Source organism: Papio anubis, chromosome 1 (assembly GCF_008728515.1).
Source record: "Papio anubis isolate 15944 chromosome 1, Panubis1.0, whole genome shotgun sequence".
Lineage (NCBI taxonomy): Eukaryota > Metazoa > Chordata > Mammalia > Primates > Cercopithecidae > Papio > Papio anubis.
The window spans coordinates 68,368,154-68,386,211 of NC_044976.1; the positions used below are offsets into that span (position 1 = coordinate 68,368,154).

The window sequence follows — 18,058 nt, forward strand, 5'->3', positions numbered from 1 at the left end:
GGCTGTCAGTGGGAGACACCTGGTCGGTTGTCACCATGCCTTACCTCAAGTATACCCTCCATGTAGACAGATAACTTGGAGGGCGAAAATATTTGGGGCCAAATAATACAGTACAGTTTGGGAACTCTGGCCTCGTGTAGACACGACCATACATAACAGGGTAAGATGAACTAGTCAAGAAAGGTTGTAAGAAGCTTTTTGGAGCATATGTACAATGACTAGTAATTTGAGGCAACAGAGGAATGAGTGGAAACAACTAATGAAAAGGAAAAGATAAAATTCTAAGCATTTGGTTCCATCACTTAGTTACTGGTATCCCAGATCAATGGTTCCTCTCCTTTGACCCCAGCTACTGAAAAGTAGGTGACTCTAGATGAAGCAAGAATTTTAAGCAGGAATATAGGGTTAGGGGAGAGAGATTTGAATCAGCAAATGTTTGAAGGTCCCTTCCTATCCCAGATAACAAAAAGCGAACTCATGTATTTTTCATTGCTATGACACTTCCCTTCTTAATTGATCTTCATATAACCTCTGTTTGTGTACAGTTCCCTAGGTGTCTTTCATTTTTCAAAGCAATTTCAATGTACATTCAATAGCTTCTCATTTAATTCCAAGAAATTAAATTACCTTAGAGTATTGCTTGGGGTCATCAGATCCTAGAAGCTCTTTCTTTTGTTTTCTCCAAGTCGCATTTCTTTCTTTCAGCTGAGTTACTGAGCTATTCAGGCTATATCTTTCATAAAACTTCCCAGCTACTCAACAAGGTGAATTCGGGGTACTGAAGCACAGACTTATTATGTGAAACCAGTTTCGACATAGCTGTGCTACTTAACATTCTGTCCAAAGGCAGACTGCACCAGAGAAATAATGTGCTTCTTTCCCTGTGAAATTTAATTGAGTCATTTGAACCCTGAAAATCAAATAGTTACACAAGAAATTATGAGATTTCTGTCCATTCCACATAAAAGACAATTGCCTAGAGACTTGGACGTTGGATAAGCTTAACAGTTCAACATAATGTTGGTGAAAGATCTAAGTGTTGACCTTGAAGAGGCAGCTCCAAGAACTACGCTAGATAAAAGATGCTTGTTTCCTCTTTTAGTTTAACCACAAGGCCCATGCTTTCACTGCAGAGCCACACTATGACAGAGAATTTAAAATATGAACCCATATGTCTGAGACTGCTTCTGTTCTATAGAAGCTGAGAGAGCACTAGACTGGAGGAATTTTAAACCTTAGGGAATTTTCCAAGTGCTAGATTGAGATGTTCAGTGTCTTTTTCAGTTTTGGCATGGTGACAATGGAAAATCTCTATATGAAATAATAATGGATCCATAACAAATATGATTGGTAGACAAGCACACCATCAGGAGTATAATAATCTTTCAGCTTCAGTCAATGAAACTTTGATGCTAAAACTCATTACTTTGATAATATTGCCCTCAGAATAGAATAGCTGCCTGCTGTTAATGTTCAGTAATATTTGGCTTAGAAAAAGTGTGCTAAGTTAACTTTTTTTTCCAAAATGAGAAATTTTTTTTCCAAAATGAGAAAATTACTTAAAGGGGCCAAATGCTGTCAATGATTACATTTCCATTGTAGACTGAAGAAGGAGATTGTACAGGTGGAAACAATTTGATGAGAGGGTATCTAAAATTTTACATTTAAATTTTAAATAAAGTTTTATAGGAAAAAAATTATCTATCAGTCACTTAAATGCAAATGCCACCAGAGTGTTCTGTAGGTATTTGAATATATTAGATAATTCGCATTAATAAATCAATAAATTATAATTGCTTTAATATTACTATGAAATTTCTTTAGTTTAAAATATAATTTTTAAGAAACAAAAAATAGAATATTTGGATCCACATAAAATGTATTTGATTGATTTAACTGAATTAATAAGTAAGTTCAATCAAGCCTATGGTCAGCTCAAATGACATTTACCAGCTGTTTTTTCTGAGTTGCTGTAATTATGCCTACAGACTGAGCAATAAAGGAAACTGATTTTGGCTTTAACATTGCAATGCATTAGCTTAAGACAGAATTAGAAACTAATACTTGTCTTTCACAAGTGATGATCTCACAATGTGAAAGAGAACAAAGATCTGCAGCTGGTAAAATTTAAGATCTCACTGTTTAAATGGCTAGATTACCACAGATGAATAATAGTTGTCCAAAGTCACTACTATCACGATGTATAAGAGACAGAATTTATGACGTTGAGTTAGCAGCAGATGTAAAACAGAATGTATCTTCTTTGCTTTTTGTCTTTTCTGTAGTTTTGGATGGTACTCATTATGTGCATAACTAACACTGTTTACTGTATGCTTCTGTCTGATCAAGTGCATGTTTTTTTAAAAAGTTACTGTTTGCCTGCCTAAAGTTAAATGTTATAAATTTAAACCTGTTCATGTAATTTATCAGTTTGTTGAGCATGTGTTCACACCCTGTCACATGATTATTTCCTCTACTCAGAATGCTGCTTACAAACACAATACAGTTAACCTTGGCATGCTGCCCTATGGAGGTATTTCAGCAATGCATGCAGGCAGAAGCATGACTTTAAACTTGCAGACTAAGTCTAAATTTGATCATCAAGAACTACCTCTTCAGAAAGTAAGTATGGACTGCCCTACATGTGTCAGCATACCAAAGCCAATTAATGTTGTTTGTTCACTTAATGTGTTTAGGCTGTACATACAACCCTGCTTACTATAGGCTCCTATGAGTCCAAAAAGCACAAGGGCAAATAATGTAGAGCCTGAACTCTTAGCCGCTAAATGAATATTTGTAGCTGGACTGATTATCAGGTTCCTGCTTTTTGGATTGAGCTTTGCTTTTTGGATTGAGCAGGTACATGGCTTTTTGTGTTGCTTCAAGGTTCATTTTTCTTATTATTCATTTCCTTTTTTCCTCCTTTGTTTTTCTTTATTTTGTGTTTTTATATATATATATGTTTTTTACTTTTTTGGAGATAGTCCTATCATCTCCTGGTGATGCATTCTGAGAACAGAGCTCAAAATTATTATTGGATTTCAATTGATTCTTTTGGAAAAGACATAGAATCCTAAATTAGGAGGAGAATTAAGTAGCTGGTACTTATAAGTGCTTCTTCAGCCCATTTTTTTTGCAGGAAATATAACCCAAAAGAAAAATATGAGAAACAAGTTTGTGGCTTAGGAAACTAGGTTAGTGGAAAAGTAGCAAGTTTGCATGGTATTAGATGAAAATGTAGGAACACTGAAAGGGAATATACTGAAAGAGGAAACATTTCCATTGTTAAAGGAACATTTCTGTTTGTTTAATTCAGCCAAAACTGAGAATGCACATTTTACTTGTAGATCAATTAATGCCTTCTGTCTTAGTTACATTTTAGTGGAAACCAATGAGTCATTTTCACAGTATGTCATTATGCCTATATATTTATATAGTCATTAGCTTAGTAAGTTTTTATGAAAAAAGCAATGCAAAGTAGGGATAACAGAGTGACAGTAACTTCTAAACACTTCTCTCTTAATAAAATGAATGAACATTATGACTCACCCCATCAAAATGAGGGTCATAAGACCTCAAATTCCTGTTTTATTGTTAATCTAGTTTTTTAATAACATTCCCAAACTGTGGATAGTTTGGTTCATACTGTGAGTAGAATAACAAAATCAAGAAGACATTTATAGCCACAGCTTTTTTATCACTCACCATAACTTAAAAAAAAAAAAAAAAAAAAAAAAAACACTAAATTGAAAACTTTTGAATGCTGTTTTTGCTGTGCCTGGTCTATACTGCAGGACCAGTGGAGTGCTAGTAACAAATCAAGGACAAGGCCTTGATTTGTGGTATCTGCCAATGTCAGCAATATAAATACTCTCCCTATGGCTAATTTCAAGGTACCAACTTAATGTCACTGAACTTAGAATTGGGAAGATTCACGTGCAGTTGGCTCTCATGAGCCAGTACAAATTGGCTCCAACACACCATCAGCATGACTATTTTTACTTCATTTCCTACTTTAATGGAACCTATTTTTCATGTCCTCTCAGAGGCCCAAGACTCTCATCCTCTTCCCTAACAAAACCAGTTTTCAAAAAGACCTTGAAACTTAATGGCATTAAGGAATAGATAAGATATCACAATTTTAAATAGGGACCTTTCTTATAGGGCTTGCCAATTAAATAGAAATCAAACCTTGTATTAGTCTGCTGTCACACTGCTAATGAAGGCATACCCAAGACTGGGTAATTTACAAAGGAAAGAGGTTTAATTGACTTACAGTTTCACATGGCTAGGGAGGCCTCACTATCATGGTGGAAAGCGAAGGAGGAGCAAAGTCACATCTTACATGGCAGCAGGCAAGAGAGCTTGTACAGGGGAACTCCCATTTATAAAACCATCAGATCTCATGAGACTTCTTGACTACCACCAGAACAGTATGGAGGAAACTGCCCCCATAATTCAGTTGTCTCCACCTGGTCCCACCCTTGACACATATGGATTATTACAATTCAAGGTGATAGTTGGGTGGGAATACAGCCAAACCATATCAAACATTTAAACTAAAAAAATGGAATTTCAAAATTCAGTGAACAAACTAAAGAGATCTTAGTATGATGGAAGCTATTGCCTGAACCCCCCTGAAGTTATATCATATGAAGATGCCCCTATTTTGCTAAATTTTTGACCATATTTACTTATCAATCTGTATGACAATATAGATACATACAGTGTGTGAAAAATGGCAATACACTTGAAACAGTGTTTCCTAACATCTAAATTACTCTCCAGATATAAATTAGGTATCACTGTATTAGCATATTAATTTTCTGATGTCATTTGGGGTACCCTAGAGAATGGACTCATGCGAGCTCTAAGAAGAAATAATGCAGAATTATATTTGGGGACTTTCAGTAATCCTCAGTTGAGCACATAGGTGACCAAAACGAATTTTCTTTGGAAGCCACATTAATTGCAAATCAAGAATCATTAAAGTATTAAAAGACTCCACCTCAAAATAAATTATCATCAATATTTTATTATCTGCACCAAAAAAAGAAGAAAAATAGAGAAGGCAAGGGAGGAAAAAGATACATAGGCAGGGCGAGTAATGCATTACTCCAAAAGATTTTATGATCCAAAACTTACCACTTTAAATCCTATAAACTTCAAGAATTTAGGCATCTGGGACAACTTTCCCACCCTGTCACCAATGCAGGAACCTTATCAGGCACTGGATAGTTAATGGGCTGCAATAATAGCTCTGGGCTCTGCTTCCTCCCATGAATTCCAGTCTAAGCCTCTGTCCCTTCGCTTTTGTACCCTCATACGTCTCTTGTACAGAGCTTTCATTTGAAAATTTGTTAGGTTTTTCTGCCACACTCTAGAATCAGCCTCTCTTTAAAATGCAGTCTCTCCAATTATTCCTCCTGGACTCCACTGACCAATTGCTAACAGGTCCCATGATTGAGGTTCAATCTCCCTGAACCCTTCTCCCCAGGAGAGGAGATAGGCAAAAATTACTTAACTTTGATTTAGAAATGCATAAAAATCTGTTATAACATGTTTGTCTTTCTACTTAAGATAATAAAAATTACTGTCTCAGATCCTTAAGACTTCTTTGCAGCCCCTAAATACTCATTAACCATAAGAATTTCACTAAAATGTAGGGTAAGACCAATTTATAAACAAACATTTTCATTAAATAAAATTGACATAACTATTTCTTCTCCTGTGGAAATTCTGGAGCTGTCTCTTTTATTCATAAAATTCTTGTATGATAATACTGGCTATCTCTAGTTAGATGCTGTGACAAATGACTTTGGGGTGTCCTAGAAAGAATGAAGGAAGTTTCCTAAGGAATCTAAATTAGTGTTTTCACCTGTTGGAAGTTAAGCACTGGAAATGGAGTTGTAGTATCCATTGTGCAGGTGCTGCTCTCCGAAGGAAACATGTATCCCCACCCTGTTTGCCAAGGCTTGCCTCTTGCAACTAGGAGAAAGAATAAACTTTTTTATATTTCCTGTCCTGCACCAAGGCAATCTTTAAACAAATTTGTAATAAACTAATCAAAGGATATAATTATTTATGAATGAAGCTTGAAGAACTCTGCACTTGATAAACTATTTACATTGTGAATATTTATATGAACAAAAAGGGAACCCTCTTCAAGATTTTGCAATGTATTTTAAATATTTTCCATTTTTTCATATTTATTACATGTCAGATCAAGTATGGTACATTTTTCATGGATTACAAGCTACATATAGGCTGTCTATACTATAAAGAGTAAATTACGTCTTCTATAATTTTATAGAACTCTTTAAGATATTAAGAAAATGCCAACAAATATAACAAAATTTGTTTAATAAATTTAATTTCCTTAATATATTCATTTATTTAGATGCTTATGCTAATTTCCCAGAAAATTTAGTAATACTTAGGAACCAGAACATTTAGAACATATAAATCTTTTATTAAATTACAGAATTATTAGTATTCTATTTATTTTTATTCATTCATTCAGTCATTCATTTATTCATTTATCATTTATTTACTGCCTTTCCAAAAAGCATATAAGGCAACTTTCTATGATGTTATTAATGGTTCCATGTGCTTCTTTGGATGTATTTTATTTGTAATTAAGCCTAGCTATTGCCTTGAAATTTTATGTTATCGTAGAGAAATACAAATTGTAAAATGTCAGTTCAAACTACCATTTTTAATATTAAAATTAATGGTAGAATGGATACATAGTTCCACTGTGAGAAAAATAAAGACAAGGATTTATTGAGAATCTACTGTGTACCTGGTGCTATGAGGTACTTTAACTATATTTTGTCTTGCAACCCATAAAACCCTTAAAGGGCATATTTATCTCGATTGTGTAGATGAGGAAACTGAGGCTCATGTGTCACACAAAATAACTCACCTGTATTGTCACTGTTTCACTGTTGTAACTCCTGCACTTGGCAAAGTAGTAGGTAGAATTTAAATCTGCTTCTGCCTGGTGCCTACATACATACTCTTTCTACTCTATGATGATGCCTTCTCAAATGTTTGTAAAACCTAACATTTTCATAGAACATGACTCATAGATTAAAAACCTCTTACCTATGCATTATTACCTCACATAACCTTCAAAACAATCTAGAGAAGTAGATATTATAGGATGGAGAAAAGAATACACAAGTAGAATATATTGACTAATCCAAAACATATCATGACCCCAATCATGCCCTGTGTGCTACAGGTTAGTGCTTTCTTAGTTAACTGAGCTTAATGAATGCTAGTAATTACCTTGTGCTCTTTCAGATCCACTTACATTTCCTGAGCACTCAGTATCACCAAGAATTATTTTCAGTAGCAATGAAAAGCTAAAGGTTATGGACCCAAGAAAATAACTTATTAATCATCCAGGCTACTGTAGCCCTAGACACAAGCAGGGCTGGGGAAGAAATCCTTGGCCTTTCCTACTTCCATGTCCACAAGTGGCCAGCTGCTAATATAAATAGTGTGGTCTCTTCTATAATGGAGACATTGATAATTTTCTCTTGTTCATTTTTTAATTTCTACCACCATAACAGTATACCATAGCACCCACTGTTTACTGGCTTATTGAATTAGGCATTAATATAAATCAATTATAATTTCAGGTGAGGGAAGGCTAAAATAATATAAATATATGTAATAAATTATCTTATCATAGAATTTTGCCTGGAAGAAATTAGCCTCACTATCTGTTTTACTAAAGTTGATTGAAATTACTTAGTTGATACTCGTCTCACTAGATTTTGAGTTAGAGAAATTTAGATAGCAATATTTGCACCTAAACTATTTTTAAATGTCTACTGTCCTTTCTTTCTGTATATATGCAAATGACTCAGTATCAGATAGTACCAACATTTGGTATGCATTTATTCACCCTAGTGCCAAGGCTTATTGGCTTATTTAATGCCATTTTTTCTGCTGAAAGCAAAGCAAGATTTATGCTGCACCTCAGGGCAGCTCATGCCTATAATTTCTATTGATTCTGCTGCATTTATTATTGGCTACCTGTCCCTCAAGAAAGATTCACTTACCTTTCTAATTATGAAAAAAGCTTTCAGCCTATAAATCCAAATAAATTCTTATAGACAGTGACTAAATTTACCAAAATAATAATTTAGTACTCATGTGGAATTTCGTTATAATGGAATTCTGGTTTAAAAATTACTTGGGCATTATATTACCACCTTCAGATTGAAGCCCATGATATCACTATCATTTAGATCCAAGCTTGGCATATTTTTACCTTTGTAATACCTATTTCTTCCAAAAGATATTATGAAAGTGAATAATGTAACAATAACTTCACTGGAAAAACTTTGGGGATGATTGTTTTTAACAATTTTTACTGCAGATGTTTTGAATCTGTGGTAGTGTCCTTTATGAACTATGTGCCAATTACTTAGCAAAAGAAATTCTTGTATTCTTAAGGGATATGTCCTGAGACCTTTGAAAATTGCCAGATTCTAGTACGACTCTCATATAATTGTAATAATAAGTATAATTTCACAAGCATACTGTACACCCATCAGTTACCAAAGCTGCTGTACCACCTAAGCTTATTTAACTCAGTTATGTGACTACTGCACACACATATATATGTTTATACACATATATATACATAAGAACACATGCACATGCTCATACAAATGTGCAGACATATATAGATATAGAGAAAGAGGCATACATATGCATGCACATTTATGTCTCAGCAAAATTAGAAATTACTTGATCAAGTAGACACTTGGTGATCATTCATAGCAGTCAAAATTATAAATGTTAAATCCACAAATACCCACACTCATCTCTGGGCATAGCATCTGTTCAGCAAGACTTCTACTCAGAATTATTGCATGTCTTATCAAATACAATTTCTGGTTTTTCACAAAATCACACCAGCTATTTTCTGTATTATTTTGAAATATTTAAAGATGTGCAGAATTTAGAAGCTAAGGAAATAGTGCATTGTGATGATTTTCCATGTTATTATCTTTAGTTATATATGATAAGGAAAATAAAACTCATTCTTACTCCTTAAAATATCCAAAGAAAATACAAAGAATGTGGTACAAAAAATAATTGAATTAATAGCTGAACCTCAGTTCAATTATTTTCTCTGGAATAATAAATTTCAACAGTGACAGCTTCATTTTTTTAACATTTTTTCAGTAGCTTTTTTAACCTTTAATAGAATTTTAACTGCTAAGCTACTGAATTTATATACAATAGCTATACTCCTTTGGGAAAGAATGTGCACATACTGCATAATTCTCTTTTTGGTCTGCACCACCACCACCACCACCACCACCAAATGTCAATAAATTGTTTTTAATGGTTTTTCTATTTCTGCAGACTTAAGTCATCCCTAAGATGTCTCATGTAAGAAAAACAAAAAGGCCAGAGCATTCTTAAAAGGAAGTTGCTTTCAGGAAGTTCCTTTAATTTGTTACCTAGTGGAAAGTTCTTTTTAATGTGTCTGCATGTTTGTGTTCCTTTTGGCCCCTGTAATAAAGACTTGGTGTGATTTTTAATTCTAATTTTAAAAAGAAATAGATTAATTTATAAACTAGTGAAGCACCTACACCATTATGTTAGAATTTTGACTAAAAGGATTTCACATTTTTTAACACCAAAAAGAATTTTGTAATTCTGTTTCTCTGTAACAGTGACTAGGAGCCATGTCTGGGCAGTCAAAGCAAGTGTGGTGGAGGAAACACAGATAGAGATGAAGAGGATATGGAGAAAAAGGAAACCTATGTTAAATTCTGGCCACTTCTTAAAAATCTACATTGCACAGACCTGGCCAAATGAAGATATTAATTATCCCACTTCACTAGCAAACAAACTAAGTCAGAAAAGACAAATACTAAAAATTCAAAAAGAAAACACTGGCCAGTAATGCTTAACCTGAATAACTATGTTTTAAATCTTAATTTTAATTTTTATTTACCATATTTTCATATCTAGAAAAAAATGTGTATGGGCACATGCAAACATATTAATCTGGAAAAGGTAAAACTAGAAAAGCAATGCTGGAAAACAGATAGTCATTGAATAGCTACCTGCTTATTTTGAAGTAACACATACTTTTAAACGTGTTGTCTAGATTGAATTTTTCAAATAAACACACATCAATTCATTCCTAACTCAGGAGCTCAAATTCAGTCCCTTTTTTTTCTTTTTTTTCATACTTTTTGATAGGATTATGAAAAAAGAATTCACATAACCAAAGAACAAGAAGAAAACTGAGTTAATTTTCATTAAATCCATTAGATACTAGGAAGACTTCATCTAATGTCATAATAAATCCTATTTTAGATTTTTTCCAAGCAATGCTTTTAAAAAAATACGTGTGGTCAGAATGCAGGTAAGGAGGTTCTGTCGTTGTTTTTCAGAGGAGAACAAACTAAGACCACTAAATGTAACCAGATGAAGCTTAGCAAACAGCCCATTTGTAACATGTTATGATGAGAATAGCCCAGTTCTCCCTTTCTAGGGTAGGAGGACAATTCCTTACACAAAGTATAGTTGCACACTCTCTAGCTGAGCTTTATCAGTAGGGATCCTTTAGAACATGTGCAGAAAATGGCATAGGAAATACTGGAGTATCATAGCTCAACCACAGAAGATTCTCTCAGGAAACCAAGCAGTACTTGTGTACCCTACACACTAGGGAAGGAAGGAACCTTTATGAAAATACATGTAAATATACCATTATACTCCCTCCACTGGAGGCTTTCTGATGGTATATGATTGCTTGCTATTACTCAGGTTAGAATATGAAATCACCCAAAATAAAGACGGGCAGGTATTAGTATTTGTTAAAAATAATAAGCAAGAAATCAGCCAAAATGAAATATTTATGAAGAGTTTAAACTTTAATATATATCATTTATGTAAATAAATAAATTTGGTAATCAAAACAGTCATGATTTACTTACACTACGATTCTAATGGCACATTTTTAATAGCATATTTTTTATGCCTCCCCAAAGCTATTTGTTGATAATGCCATAGTATCATAAATCTTGCACTATGCCAGTGTTAGCACTATTTGGGTTTAGTGCAGGGCATATTCTCCCAGAATTAATACAACCTTATAAAATTTATTTTAGGTTATGACTTGGAATATTAGAACTTACATTCTATGTATTATATGGTTTCAATTTCTATTCTAGATGGTGAGATTATACTAAAATTAAGCAAGTTTTAAGTGCTGTGGTTTTTAACAACTGTAACAATTGGTTAATTTTATTCTGATTATTTTTATTCAGGTACTGTAAATAAGCTAAATTTTTCCTTAAAATTCAGTGAACAACTCTAAGATGATTATTTAATTGCATTTTTAATTGCTTCCAAAAAGCTTTCAATTTACAGTTCTTACCCAGTAAATAGTATATAATATTTCCAGTTCAGGATGTATGTTTTTCTGCAATTAAACAAATTTAATTTTACCATGATCATTAGGGACTCTTTTCAGAAAACTATGGTAAACTTCTACTACATCACTAAAGAATGCCATACCATTTTTGCAATAGACCCCGTCCCAGCAAAGCAACATTTTAGACAATGGACAAGAAGATGTATCTCCTAGTGGCCAATGGAATCCTTATCCACTTGGGAGGCGGGATGTACCTCCAGACACCATTACTAAAAAGGTAACCAATTTTTAATTAATGATACAAACCATGAAGCTTGCACAATCTACTACAATATATAATCAATATTTTGTGTCTTATCATCATTTCTAAGTTTGTGATAACTTTAAGGTAAATAATATCCTACTACAGGAGTTTGGTTGACTGTAAGTACACTGAAAAGAATGGAAAATGAACGCTGCCAGCTGTTCAAAGTTGGTAATAAATGTTTATAAACAACGTCCTGCAACCTTTCTACAGATACTCTTTCCTCTTACCACTCACCTTTGAAGTGCACATATAGAATGATATGTGATATACTTCTGACTCTCTTGGCTTTAACAGTGTGTTGTAATCAGTTTGCATAAAAGAAAATTTGATTCACTATTTCTAAAGTTATGACAATTGATTCAGCAAATATTTAGTGAACAACTATATGTACAACTATGTGTGGAGTACTTGCTAGATATTGAGGAAACAAAAATGAAAAAGATACAGTTTCTTACCTCAAGAGCCTTTTTATCTAGTAAGGTGTGCTGAGTGATAAGGAGGTAATTATAATATTGCATAACAGATTACCACAGCAGGAGTAAAAAGAAAGCCACAACTTGGGATAAGATACTTGCTACATATATGAGAGAAGAGAGAATTTGCATTCTAAAATATATTTTTTAAAGCTCTTACAAATCAGTAATGAAGACATACAACACAGTTTTTTTAAACTGGCAAAATACAAGGTGAATCAGGTGGGTAAATAAATACTAAAACAAAACTGAACCTTTTTATCAATCAGGGAAATGCAAAAGAGATGCCATTTATGTTTACTAGACTGGCAAAAATTAAGAAACCTGAAAAATACAAGTTGTTTGTAGGTATAAGAGCAGTGGAAACTCTTTTAGACTTCTTATGGGAATATGAAACACCATCACCTTGGTTACAAATTTTCCTGCAAAGCTGAATGTGCACATACCCTACATTCTATCAATTCTCCTCTTAAGGTATTAAAGTAGAAAAATTATCATACATGTCATTCAGGGTACATGAAATGTTTCCAATACCAGAAAACTGGAAAAAAACAAATGTTTACCACCAGGAGAGTATGTAAATAAATCATGTTAGTCACACAAAGGAATATTTCAAAGCAATGAAAATTAGTAAACTATAATTACAATAATGTGTGTTAACTTTAGAAACATAATTTGAATGGAAAAATGTTTCAGGAGATGGCATAAATATGTAATACCATATTTACAAATCCCAAAACAAGCAAAACTCAAAATATATTATTTAGGCATAAGTACATAAGAAACCTATTATTATAAGTAAATGGTAAATATAGTATTTAGAACTGTGGTTATCTCTAAAGGTAAGGTAGGGGATGGAATCAGGGAGAAAGTGGATATTATCGTTGGAACTATTCTAATTCTAAAATTGAATTATGGTTCTTTACACTCTACTTTTTAAGCTCATGAGTGTTCATTTTATAATTGTGCTTTGTAACCTACATATGTATTACATACTTACATTCTTTATAACCTAAGTGATTTTTCCCTTGATGACTACTTCAGTGCTTTCAAAAAATGCATTAAATATCAAATTTTATTTTATCCAAAATATTTGGTAATGCCACTGATTTACAGGCATTTATTTTATGCATGTTATTAATTTGGCTATTGGGTAATATTCAGCATCATAGGTAAACATAATATGATGTGGTTAATGCTAAGAAGATGGGATACAGGGCTATGACACCACCTGGAAAGGGTACCTGTTTAGTGAGGAAACTAAGAGCAGTGGTGTCAAATAAGGCTAGAGGGATATGCAGGAGCCAGATGATGCTGGGATTTATCCTGTGGGAAATGAGAATGGGAATATAAAGTGTTTTAAACAGAGAAAGGACATGATCAAATTTTTATTTAAAGAGCCCTCTGACAGCTTTTCAGAGAATGAATTCGCGAGGAGAAAGACTGGAGCCAATAGAACTAGTTAAGATTCTATAGTAATTCAGGTGAAAGTAAATGGAAACAATGGGTGATGGAAAGAAATGCTGTATTAGTCCATTCTCACATTGCTATAAAGAACTACCTGAGACTGGATAATTTATACAGAAAAGAGATTTAATTGACTCACAGTTCCTCAGGCTGTATAGGAGGCATAGCTAGGAAGGCCTCAGGAAACTCACAATCATAGTGGAAGGCAAAGGGGAAGCAAGCATGTCTTCACATGATTGTAGGACAGAAAGTGAGAAGGGGGAAGTGCTATATACCTTTAAACAAACAGATCTCATAAGAACTCCATCACAAGAAGAGCAAGAGGAAAGTCCACTCCCATGATATAAACACCACCCACCAGGTCCCTCCTTCAACACATAGGGATTACAATTCGACATGACATTTGGGTGGGGACACAGAGCCAAACCATAACAAATTCATAGATCCAATATCATGATAAATGTTAGAGCCAAAACAATCTTGTGATTGGACATAGGGCATAGAAATAGATAAAAGTTCCAAGGTTGATACCCAAGCTTCTAATTTGGTCAGGGGAGTGATGATGTTCCATTCACTAAGATGGGAAATACAGAAAGAGTAATAGGTGGAAGTGGAGGAAGAGAGAAGAGTTTAGGTTTTTACATGTTGATTTGAGGTAGTTTTAAGGCATCCAAGTGGAAATGTTCAGTGGATGTTTGGATATATTTATCCTAAGTTCAGTAGAGAAATCTTAGCTGGAGATACAAATTTAGGAATCATCAGAATATGTGTTATTGAGCCATGAATGAGGCAGAAGGATGACACAGAACTCCATGGAACACCAACATTTAAGAGATGTACAGTACATAGGAAAAATAGGCAGAAAAGAAATAATCAAAGATTGGATCAATACAGTGATTTTACTGCAAGCTGTAGAAAATTCAAGGGAGACATTGTTGAACTTCAAGGAAACACTTCACTAAACATGAGAAGTAGTTGAGGTTTACACTGTGCCTCAACTTTAGTACTTTGTTCTCCCTTATTAAATACTTAGGGATTTATTTTCCCATTCCGCTCTGCCACCACACTGTTGGCTCTATCCTAAAATTGGTTTCTCTCGTAATTATAAGATTACGACCAATGACGATTGGTAATATGAGCTTCCTCTTTCAAATCCAGCAAGAGAGAGAAGCAAGCTTCCAGTAGCTGTCTCTTATGTGCAAAACCTTCCTTCCCTGAGTCTTTCAACAAGCCTCATCTTACATCTCACTGACCCAAAATAGCTAAGGACTTCCCATCCTAGAAAAAGAAATGGAGTTTTATGATTGGCTTTGGCTGATCAGTTGGAGTAGAGTAGATGAGGCTCTCAATTTCAATGACCGCTAAGAAACATGTAAAAGGAAAAACAAGGGAAAGTGGCACCTTGGAAACAGTGAGGGAAAAAATGTTTTTAGGAGGGAATGATCAACTGTCAAATGATGCACAAAAACGTCAAGCAAGATAAGTATGACTAAAGGCTCCTTGGATTTAGCAACAAGGAGGTTATTGGTGATATCAGCAAAAGCAGTTTGCTTAAATGATGGGATGGAATCCATAGGAATCTACATTAAAGGGTAAGTAAAGAAACCTATAAAATTCAAGAAAGAAGTAATGTACTAAATGTACTGTGTCTTCTTCCTACTATTATGATAAGCAGGTTCTGATTATCCCATATTATAGCAATTTTGCCTAAAATCTGAGATTCCTGAACCTATAAATAGATATGTCCACATATCACCTCTCAGAGTAGAGAAAATAAGGACCACTTTAAATATTCAAATTTACTTTATTATACATATTATATATTAGTTGAATAGTCAAGTTAATATTCAGTGAGAATCAACCTAAGGAAAGAAAAATGGTCATGGGAGTATTAGCCTGGGCTGCAAAATTTGCTGAAATAGATGCGATAATTGTACTATTAGTTATTGGGTTTCTATTTGACTCTACAATGACATTTTTAAAAGTTAATATTATTTTTGCAGTTGTTATGGAGTGAGTACTTAGGCTAGACATAAAGGGAATGGAAAGATAGAAAGTGAACTATAAATTGAATGGGGAATCAAAGGAGAATAAGTGGTAAAGAATTCTTAGCCAGTGTCTGATTTGAGACTATTTCTCCAAGCCTCTGTAGATTTTTTTTTTAATCTTGTTTCTCCAACGAAGCCATCAGAAAACACAGTAATACTGTAGGGATTTGGGGGGAAATTATGGAAAGTCTTTGACTGAACTTGTGGCTCTCTGTTGTGGCTATCATAGATTTTTGGTTACTCATGGCCATGCCAGCCAGCACTTCAAGCGCTACAGAGAACAAATATGGGTATCTTCCAAGCTGTGGATCCAAAACTTAGACACATAAAGTAATTGGACAAGAAGTGTTTATTTCTCAGAATTTTGCTTCTGTCCTATGCACCTGAGAGTGACAAAGTGATGGAAAAATGCCAAGAGTGTTAAATGCTGTCTTTTTTTTTTTAATGGAGTAAAATTAGGTGGTAGATGTTATTCCTTTCTTGCTATGCAGTCCCAGAGTCACAATATATATATATATATTTTTGCATAATCTTGCTCTGTCGCCTACCCTGGAGTGCAGTGGCACGATCTCGGCTCACTTCAGCCTCCCCGTCCTGGGTTCAAGTGATTATCATGCCTCACCCTCCCAAGTAGCTGGGATTGCAGGCATTCACCACCATGCCCGGCTAATTTTTGTATTTTTAGTAGAGACAGAATTTTGCCATGTTGGCCAGCCTAGTCTCAAACTCCTGACCTCAAGTGATCTGCCTGCCTTAGCTTCCCAAAGTGCTGGGATTACAGGCGAAAGCCACCATGTCCGGCCCAAAATCTCAAATTTTGATGTCTGTTAGTGTAAAAAGTTTAGGATTCACTGCTAGAAGAACATTTTATAGCTATGTAAATCCCCCACCCAAAATTCCAGGCAGTATTATATGAATACTTTAAGAACTGCTGTTTAAAAATTTTGCAATTGCTGAAAACAACCATGGTTTCAGAAGGAGAGTTTGTATTTTAGGGTTCTATTACATCACTTCTGTTACTCCTACAGTCTATCAGATTATGCCACAGTCACTATAGTCACAATATTTGGTTCCATATATTAAATTTTTACATAAGGCAGTGTGTTAAATGCTTTAACATATTTCTTTATCTAACTTTCACAGCAACTATATGAAGTAAGCACTATTATTTTGTTAAAGAAGAAACTCATACTCAGAGATTAGGTTACTTGCCAAGCTCACATGGATAACTTATCATTTTATATTTCCCTCCAATATGTAACAGAAAATAATATGAAAGTGATATTATAAAAGATAAATGCAAAAACATGTTATTTTAAATTCAGATATTGCACTCTGATTTGGTCAAATCCTCTATAGGGATGACAAGGCTGTTTTGCCCTAATTCTAAAATGATACTCTTTGAAAAGAATTAGGAGTCTTAAACACGTTGATTATCTGTAAAATGTAAAATTAAAGGATAATATCTGCAAGGGTATGTTAGAATGATGGAGCAGAAAAACATTGCAGCTAAAAGGCTACAGTGACATATTAAAACCATTGAAACCAAACATTTCCCTTCTAGAATGGATAACCAAGAAACTATAAAATCCTAGCATTTTAAAATCTGAAAATTCTTTAGTAACAAAAGACTAGGCATTCAAAGGTCTCCTTTAGCATCAGTGACTCTTTCCACCCTGAGTGTCTGTTCCCTCCCTGAGTGTTCTAGGTTAAGTGCATAATGACTTGGCAGTTGGAGTAATAAAGATGGCTAACAAGGGTCAGTATCAGGATGGACTCAGAGGAAGAGGAAGGCTTTAAAAATTTGCTGATTAGTCTTGGCTCACAAACTTACCTCTTATGCTGAACTTGCCTGTGATTTTCTCACATCTACAATATCAATTCAGATATGAAGCACTTCAGGATTGCCAGGATTGTCATCTCTGGGACATATCTAGGAATTTATCAGAAGAAGAAGAAACTAGAAGAAAGTGTGTGTGTGTGTGTGCGTGTGTGTGTGTGTGTGTGTGTGTGTGTGTGTGGTCATTTTCATGTTCTTATTATTCTTCCTTTACCCCACCCCACCCCCAAATTGTAATTTTTGCTTTTTCTAAAATACTTTTTTTAAGATTTTTTAATTAAGCTTATCAGGAGGAATATTCATTTCTTATTTTAATTGTGTAATTTGTCATGTTTTTTAATGTAATACATTTCAATGTTTCTTTCTATAAAAATTTAGAAAGGTAAGATCTAAAATACCTTTTGAAAATCATAAATTGTTTTTCTGTCAACCATGTGGCCAAATCATCATTTGTGCTTTAAAATAACTGGATCAAATTTCTTTTTTTTTTTTTTTTTA

The 18,058-nt window shown here is 34.1% G+C and overlaps 1 protein-coding gene across 7 annotated transcripts in view; it reads left to right on the forward strand.

Annotated features, from left to right (window-relative positions):
- The window catches only part of LRRC7 (leucine rich repeat containing 7), a 553,086-nt gene that overhangs the window by 467,250 nt on the left and 67,778 nt on the right, over positions 1-18,058 (forward strand). For 6 of the 7 annotated variants that reach the window (XM_017962453.3, XM_017962449.2, XM_021942826.2 and 3 more), the window contains 2 exons: positions 2,482-2,622; positions 11,583-11,702. In XM_017962453.3, coding sequence (XP_017817942.1) covers positions 2,482-2,622; positions 11,583-11,702 — 261 coding nt within the window. The remainder of the gene's footprint in view (positions 1-2,481; positions 2,623-11,582; positions 11,703-18,058) is intronic. The other variant, XM_021942819.2, reaches the window with a different exon arrangement.